Source organism: Seriola lalandi, unplaced genomic scaffold (assembly GCF_002814215.2).
Source record: "Seriola lalandi dorsalis isolate HSWRI2012SDOR001 ecotype SW California unplaced genomic scaffold, Sedor1 jcf7180002054554, whole genome shotgun sequence".
NCBI lineage: Eukaryota > Metazoa > Chordata > Actinopteri > Carangiformes > Carangidae > Seriola > Seriola lalandi.
In genome coordinates this window covers 2,239,864-2,249,051 of record NW_019525107.1, presented here as the reverse complement: position 1 = coordinate 2,249,051, position 9,188 = coordinate 2,239,864, and the positions used below count along the sequence as shown (strand labels likewise).

At 42.1% G+C, this 9,188-nt stretch overlaps 1 protein-coding gene across 1 annotated transcript in view; it reads right to left on the bottom strand.

Moving 5' to 3' along the window:
• The window catches only part of lamb2l (laminin, beta 2-like), a 36,985-nt gene that overhangs the window by 18,195 nt on the left and 9,602 nt on the right, over window positions 1–9,188 (bottom strand). Inside the window, 7 exon segments of the mRNA XM_087176454.1 lie at window positions 525–713; window positions 1,408–1,528; window positions 1,722–1,924; window positions 2,183–2,246; window positions 3,285–3,473; window positions 3,789–3,862; window positions 4,512–4,647. Coding sequence (XP_087032580.1) covers window positions 525–713; window positions 1,408–1,528; window positions 1,722–1,924; window positions 2,183–2,246; window positions 3,285–3,473; window positions 3,789–3,862; window positions 4,512–4,647 — 976 coding nt within the window.

Genomic DNA, 9,188 nt, shown 5'->3' with positions numbered 1-9,188 from the left:
GCTAGAGGTCAGATGGAGAGCGTAAGTTAAGTTTTAAGTACACTTAAAAGCAGCTGTGAAATATGTGATGTCATATCATGCATATATACACTTTAAGACTAATATGTAGGTTCATACAATGGCAACAGGTCATTGTGCAGAGTCAATGTGTTACTGGTTGAGGTGTTTATTCTTATATTCATTTTTTTTTTTTTTTAAAGTATATTTTTTTGGGCTTTTATGGACAGCACAGTGGAGAGTGACAGGAAACAGGGAGGCAGAGAGAGGGGGAATGACATGCAGCGAAAGGCCGTCCGATGCCTCTACACATGGGGCGCCTGCTTAAACCACTACGCTACACGACGCCCCTCTTATATTCATTTTAAACTCTCGTGACCTTTCAACAAAATGAAAAATTTCCACAGGAAAACAAAAGAAATTTTCCAAACCTACTGGTAGAATGTTTCCAATTGTTTCAGGGAAAATAAAAATTTAATAGTCAATCAGTTTATTGCAGCGCTAAAGTGGACAATCCCACAACTCACCAACACAAACCCGTGGGTCCCTGATGTCCCTGATATGGTCTTGATAGTAGAAAGGTTTACACATCTCACAGTTGCGTCCCATGGTGTTGTCCAGACAGACATCGCACACTCCTCCGCTGACGTTACCCGTGGCCAAATACACCGCCATGTCAAAGTGGCACTGGTTTGAGTGGCCATTACAGTTGCACTCTGGAAAACAGAAGATGAACATTACCTTGAGAATAAGAGGCAACCACATACGTCACATCATGTCAACTCCTCTCATTGTCTGCAACACGATGAAACAGCTTCAACGATTCAATGTTCTGAGGACAGAGTTCAAGGCAATTGTTCAGGAGGGAGCTGCAATTGGAAGATTAGTATCCTGTTCTTCAAATTTCTATACACATTGTCACAAATCCATTTTATAGTATCTTGAATGAGCTTTCAAGGGCAGATGATGTTGAATTTACATTTCAGGGGAGAGTGAAACTCTGTCGGTGCGTTTGTGCACAGAGTTAGGGCTCGTGTTTCCATCAATTTTGATTAAAAAGTTGCGTTCATTTAGTAATATCAGGATACACTGACAGTACATGTACAAGAGGCGTGTGTAAAATGACAAGCTATGCATCAAAAAAAGTGGTTACTGAGGATGCAACACACATATTTCTGTTGCTGATGGCTAGATGTATTAAAATGAAAGATAACTGTATATTACACTGAGGTGCGTGGATCATGTTGTTTTTCTCTTTGTATCCCAGACTCCCCTATGGCCGAAATCTGCATCTTAGTGTTTGCTCTCATAAAAATTTCATGAGACACTGTGTGTGTGTGTGTGTGTGTGTGTGTGTGTGTGTGTGTGTGTGTGTGTGTGTGTGTGTGTGTGTGTGTGTGTGCACTCCACCTCTGCAAGTGTGTGGATTATCTGCCTCCGCTGGTCTCCATGGCAGGTCATTGTGGAAATCTCTGCAGCGCTCACAGTTCAGGCCCTCTGTATTATGTTTGCATACACACCGACCGTGGATCTGGCCAATCAGAATGCAGCAAAAGGGTTAATGTATGCATTGTCAATAACGGCACGTTAATCAGTATTGAACAAAGTTGACAAGCAGTTTTCTATTCTGCTGTTTCTGCCTTTTACGCGACAGGATGAGTTTCTGTTTCGTCCCACAGCATTATATGAAGGATTGTTCTGGTGGTACGGTCCGCTGAACTCACCATGCCGTTCTCCCGGGCGTCGACCCCTGGCACCGGGGCGCACTCTGAGGCGTGACCATAACAGAAGCAGCTCCCCCTGACCACCAGCTCATAGATGGCGTAGTAATATTTCTGCAAGACGTCGAAGCGCCGGTCCAGCAGATCGTCTCCCAGAGTGTTGAGCTTGGTGAAGTTGATACGCAGGTTGGTGATACGTAAAAGTTCTGTAAAGAAGAAAGAGAGATTAATCTAATCTGATCCGTGTATTATGCCATTTCGTGAAAACTATTCTATTTGCACATTTGCAAACGTGAATTTTTATCCGTCAGTGTCTGAAATTTACTATAAAAAACTTCTGAAGCACACGTAGTCTTTGTTCATGGAAAGAATATATCAAGTTTTTGTAACAGCAGCTCACTGTGTTGTGCTGCTAATGAGCTGCTGTTAGTGGTCCATGTTCAGAGTTAAAAGTCTTCACTGACCTTGAATGTCCAGGCTGTAGGGGTCTTTCACATGAATGGCAGGATCCAAAACTTTATAAATGACCTTGAACACAGGAGGTGTAGAAAGATCTTATCAGATTCTGACATTAAAGAAAAAGTAGCAGTAATGGAACAAGAACGAGCAGCTGAAATGAAGAGTGAGATGAAGAGCTGCACGCAACCAACCAACTCATCTACTGTGTCCTGGTCAGATCACTGTTGCTCATGGCGCGATGGGAAAACGCTGATTATTGACTTAATTTTTTACTACTATTTATTTGTTTGGAGTCACACCAGGTGTCCTCCTCAACACGTGTATGCCGCCCCCAGAATTCAGACACGTGTAGCATCAGTTAACATGGGTGTCACCAAAAATCAACCAGCACTGAAATCATAAGAGTAATAAAATAATAAAATAATAAAATAATTAAATGTAATTTATAACAAAAGTCAATCGAGTCAAAGTCACATTCCCTCGTTACGTTTCCCTTTGTCTAATCTTTATCTAAATTTCTCTATTTCATTTCTTGTCCACAAATCTGGCGAAAAGACCAAAATCCACAATTAAACTACATATTTTGAAGATATTGTATCTCATGAAGCTTAGCAAAAGATCATTTAGGAAAGACTATCTCCTTGTTCATGCCTTCTAAGTCACAAGCACGTTTCCCGCCATCTCTAAGCTTCACTGGCTCAGTCTCATCTTTAAAAAGTGTTCCCCCTCTCTCTCTCTCGTTTCAGCACTGTGGATATTTGAGATCCAACCCCTCACCACCACCCTCACCTGTGAATGCCTGACTATCTCCAATCAAACCCTCCCATCAGAAGTTTCCCTCTCAGGAAGATATTCCATTCCTCATCACCACCAGCAAGTTTCCTCTAACAGGAAGCACCTTACTCCCATGGACCGTTCCCCATGGCACTCCCCTTCCTGCCAGGGTCTAAGCGCCAAAGTCTGTTCTTTATGTTCATAATAAATTACATTTTACTTTAAATTTCTCAAACTCATGCAACAGCCAGGGTTGGAGACTGGAAAGTGTCACGCCTTACCCTTCAGCATGTCTCTACTGTTTCTACTACCTGTGCATTTTCAACTTCTCACCTCTCCGTTGGTGGAGGGTTCGATGTCGGAGTAGCGCTCTTCGCAGATGATGTCGTTGATGTGGTGCAGGCCGTTGGCGGGGATGCCGGGGAAGGTTCTGGTGCAGTTTGAGGCGAAGTAGCGGTAGGGGCGCCATGTGCGGCCGAAATCGGCCGAACGCTCGATGATCATAGCTGCAGGTCGGAAAGTCTGAGGAGGTGAAGGGAGAGAGAGAAATGAACACAGGTCACATCAGTGACTAAGCTGTGGGCTATATGAGAAAATACAGTCACGTTTGAGATAAGACGACAGCACCATGTCAGACTTATCTTATGTTTAATGTTTGCGTTACTAACAGCAGGGTGACGGATTCAGGCCTGATGGAATGCAGAATATCTGAGTGTACACAACAAACACACACCGGGACGAATACCCTGACATGCTTAAGCACATGCCATATTTCAAATGTTGCACACTGACGCCCACATACACATGCAGGAAAAAAAAAAAGAAAAGTGTGCATACCTTAAACTTCATGATGAGGTGAGTGAAGTGGAATTCGGCCTCCAGGTTCAGTCTGATGCTCACATTCTCCTGTCCTGTGGAGGAAACAGCTGTCAGCCAGTGTCATAGCTTCAAGTCCTGAAGTCACTGTCTGCTTGAGTGATTCTAGGAGACTTTTCCCCCCTTTCTTTGTATTTTAGTCTCTCCTTAGGAAAACGTCAGTCTTACAGTATTTGTCCCGTGGGGTCATAGATTTAGCTCTTTTTTAATTGTTATGTTTTTTATTCCCTTTATTGGTGAGATAATGTAACAAGAAGATAAAAAACTAACAGTTATAGAGATGTATTATGTAAAAATGGCAAGAATATGATGTGTATGGGATGAGTCTGTAACGTGTGTGTGTGTGTGCGTGTGTGTGTGTGTGCGTGTGTGTGTGTGTGTGTGTGTTTGGATGGGACTGTATAGTGATAATAAATTCTGTAATCTTAATTGTAGAAAGAATGTAATAATAGAACAATTTAATAATAATAAAGAATAAAGCTTTATATCATTTATGTGACATCCTGTCAATGTATTAGTGATTATAACTTACAACTAAAATATGACAATATAATCATATTATTGTGATAATATAATAGTATAAAATAATATAATGGATGGACACCACCCCCATCCTCCCAGCCCCGTCCAGCCCCAGAACCCATCATCATGTTGTTGTGTGCAGTTATAGAAACAGGTAAATACCGTTGACAGACTGCCACCAGGTGTTGTCTTCGTTCCTGTCCATGAGGTAGATGACGTTTTCAATGCGATGGCTGTTTCTGTGGCGGTGCGGGTCGTAGCGATGCTGGGAGTTACATTCAAAACACTTGTCTGACTCCTGTGGAGGAAGAAAAACACATTTGTTTTTAGACATGACGATGAAGGAATCATTTAAAATAGTGACTTGCGATTGAGGTCAAGTTCAAATATTAAAATAATTAGCAGCATTTTCTTTCATATTTGTACCAAGAAAGGACTAATGAATCAAACCATGTATCACGCCACCTGTGGATGTTGCACAACATGGGAAATAATTAAAATTCAGTGTTTGTCGTGAAGATGATCAATCAATAAGATCCTGCTCAATTTTGTTGTGTCTCCACAGGTTGTGTCTTGTACATATTGTCATGTCAGTAAAGCTGCTGTGACGGAGCCGTTTCCTCAGAGCGGGGCTTTCATCCGTCAAGCTGAATTAATGTGGGTTATGTGCTGCTGTGTGCCAATACCACTGTGATTGGGGCTCAAGCCATAGGGACTGGATTGTGTCTCGGCTGGGTCAAAAGATTAAAAAAAAAAAGGAAGCTAAGAGGAAAGAAAGCGTCATGATGCACTGACAGTTTGTGAATCTAGTTTTCCTCAGAGGGAAGTTCTTGTTATATATATCAGATATGAATACAGCAGCTCAAATACACTGCCAAGAACCCCTTGTTTCTTGTATAAATTGAGTGTTTTGTTACTGTATTTATTGTATTGATTTACTGTTGGCTGCGCAACAAATTGCTCCTTGGGGATAATAAAGATGACGTTGACCTTAATAACTGTTTTTCAAGTTGAATTCATTGTTTGCATGTTGCCATTTTAATTGTTATTTCAACCGTTAAAATGATCTGCTGTTAAAAACTACTGTAGTGCCATATATGCAATGAAAGTAGAATTTAAAATGCAATCTTACCATTTTGAATGTTGTATTTCTTTATTTCTGAAACTATTTTACAGTTTCACTAAGTTACATTGATTGATCTTCACACTGCTACATGAACATCCTGGCAGTGATTGACAAATAAAATATGATTGGGAGCAGCACTACAAAACTTAACCAGAACCATCTGTATCAGATCGTGTTGGTAAACGCAGCGACGAGTCAATCTGAACTGTAATTAAAAGTGTGGAGCTACACTCAAACATGCCTCTGGATTTACAGTAGAAACTAGAATAATTAATTTGATGACGTTTGATGAAGTGCGGATGTTTCTGTGGCAATTTTGCAACAGTCCTGGCATGTGTTATCACAACATCACTCCTGTTTGAGACAATGGAGCAGACACCTCCCGCCTAAGGCCTTCAGTATAGACTACCTGTTGTGAATTACAGAGCTGATAAGTATCACCCATAAATCTTTAATCTGTCTGGTCTGTCTACATGATCACGTCAGCTGATTGAAAAACATAAAACAAAAGTGAAAAGAGGAGCAGAACATGAATGAAGGATTCATGTATGTTTTTATGAGCGTGCCATCGCCAGATAAAGACCAAAATATTATAGAAAAAATGTGCACAGAGCTGTTGACCTGCTAAGAGCATGCACGCAGCGAAGTGTGCAAAATACGTTCATTCTTGCGACCAGCACTGCTTTGAGCTAAATGCTAATGTCAACCATGCTAACATGCTCACAGTGACAATGTCACATGCTGTTTAGGAGGTACAATGTTTACTATGATCACCATCTTAGTGTGCTAGAATGCTAACATTTACTAATTAGGACTAAAACAAGGTTGAAATTGACGGCTATGTCATTCGTTTTGCAAATATTGGAAAAATGGTGGCGATAGAGCAAAGTCAGTGGGAGCCAGTAGGATTTATCCTCTGGGGACCATGAATGTCTGAGCAAACTTTCATGTCAATCCATCTGATATTTGCTGCTACAATCTTAAACTGGATCTGAGACAGCGACAGTAATTTGTAAACCAGGAAAGAAACTTGCAAAAGAAAAGCTGACACTGACCAGGCAGAGGGCAGAGGAAGAGGTGGAGGAGTGTAAAGGCAAAGAGCATGGGAAAGAGACAACAATGTGGGGACCGAGGCCAAGAGCGAGAGCTTGGATGAAAGACGTGCACTAGAAAAGTTAGAGAAGGCGGTTGGAGAGAGGAGCAGAAAGACACAGGTGAGATAAGTTTGTATGCAGTGGAGAGGGGTCTCAAACAGCCCAGCCGGGGTCAAGGACAAAGACAGGGGTCGACAGGGAGCGAGGGAGATGCTGAGAGTGTAAAAACGGGGGTGTATTTGAGAGGGGGGCCACAAAGAGGGGAGCAGGGAGGGAGAAAGAGGGAGATGAGGGTGAGCTGGCACAGAAAAACTGTGGATTCCAGAGCAGCGTTTCTTAATTAGGTTGTTGTCAGGGGTGATTAAGCCGCTAACAACAACATGGCTGTTAAAGAGACTCGGCTGAGAACTGAAAAGAAATGCCCAAAGCGTGCTGGACGTGGTGGATGTATGTGAATGTGCGTGACCACATGCGCGCACACACGCCCACTTTTACATCTATACATGTAAGTGGGTGTGTGTTTTTTTTACATGCATGCTTGCCTTCTTCACTCACCCCCCTCCCCAATCCCAGCATACATCTCTCCACCCTCCTCTAGGAGCCCTCGCTGCTCGAAAGGGCATTTCTTTCTGCACAGTAGCCCCTCCATCCCAACACCCTGTGACGTTATTAGAGAGAATTGCTGTAAGAGCCCTGAGTATCTACAGCAGCTTCATTGTGTTTACAGGAATCAAGCTTGATTTCAGGCATTATTTAAGAGAGGGAAAAACATCAAATTACTTAACTTATACACTTTTCACTTTTGTTCAGATAGTTTAACTCCCTGGTTTTTGTCCATATGAATAAAATAAGTTTGATTCCTATTCATGTCTCTTTCAAGGACACCGTAAAGCTTCAGTTGATGCTTGGTGTAAACTTTTGTGGCTTTAGCACCCTCCCTCCCCTCCTCTGAGCTCTTATTTATCTCCCATTAGTCAAGGCTGGTCAGCTCAGCTACACGGCTTTCTGCTCCAACAATAAACTGATGTAAGTAAGACTTCTTTGTCACACTACGATGGTGGCTTTACAAAAAAAAAAACAGTACAACCCACCTTCCTCGTTCAGTTTCCACCTCAGTTCCAACTCTAAATACTGATGTTTTCTCGCTGTTCATATCTCATTTCTCCCTTTTGCTTTCATCCTTTTTGTCTTTGACTTTCCACGTTCTCACCTTTCTTTTGACATATAACTGCCATTCAAGTTTAAGCTCCAAACTACCAGGTTGGTCTAAGGACCAAACGAGGGCCCCACTTTAAAGGTCTTCAACACTGGGTTCTCGCTGCTTCTTCTGAGACACAAAGAGGTAAAAAACTGTGCATGAAAGCAATGCAATCCGATCTCACGAGGAACAAAAACACAACCTAGGAAAAGCCTATGTCTAACACAAATGATTGATGAACTTCTTGACATTTAAAAGCCGAGAGACAAATGTTTGGTGTGGGCCTCCAGAGTAACTTCTGACAGACCAGCAATGGTCCTTGCCTGGGTTTATGGTACGACAGGTCGTCACCATACCCTGCCCCTCCCTTTCAGTAGTGGAGGGCCTCTCACCAATCAGAGGGTGTCAATCATGTTCACCTGAAGGTTGACAGTGTTGCATATTCCTGCCCTGAGGCAATGGAAGTGCAGGCACATACATGTAGGTGCACGGAAATATATGTAGTGTATGGACGCAACATGTCAGGAGTCATGTCAGGTAGGAGCAGAGGAACAAGAGCTGCAGACTGACTGTAACATCATTTGGTGCTGCATCACATAAAACTAATCTGTGTCTGTTCATTTCATACAATATTTTCAATATATTATTTTCATAAAAATATCTGAAGTCAGATTAACACTGGAGGTGGGAGGGGCCTACACTGAACGTTGTTAGAAATCATCTAGACTGGTTCATACACATAACATATCATAAACATGTTCTCAAATTAATCAAATAATAAAGCAAGATTTGTATTCGAACCCCAACCTCAGGTCAGGTTGGAAGTCAATAGTGGAAGGTTTTAAATGGTCACAACTAACGATTGTGTGAGGGGGTGCAGCTGATTGTAGCTGTGTTTTTAATCTTCAAAACTTTTCTTTCTGACACTTGCCTTACTAAGAGGAACACACACAGAAAATCATTGTCAAGTGTCTATTTAAATTTTGAAACTTTTGTGCTGTGGTGCATCTCCAGCTGTGAAGGAAGGAAGCCAGTGATCTTCAAACATCCTTTACGTTTGTCACAAAGTGAGGAGTCAACACTACTATAAAAAGCTAATAAAAAGCGAGGTCAAGACGGTGACAGAGAATTAGAGGGAGAAACAAGTGAGATGGAAGAAGAGTGTGTGTGTGTGTGTGTGTGTGTGTGTGTGTGTGTGTGTGACGAAGGTGTGTCTGCACCTGGGGCCTGATATTGAAAGGTTGTGTAAGGTTGGTGGGCGTTTGCTCATGGAAACCTGGCTACACACAAACAGACATATGAGCAAATGAAGATGGAAAGGTGGAGGCAGAAGGACGAGGATTGATGGATGTAATGAAAGAGAACAAACAAAATGTCCTATTTTTCTTCTGCATTCACTGCAGGGGGCAGCGTATTGTTGC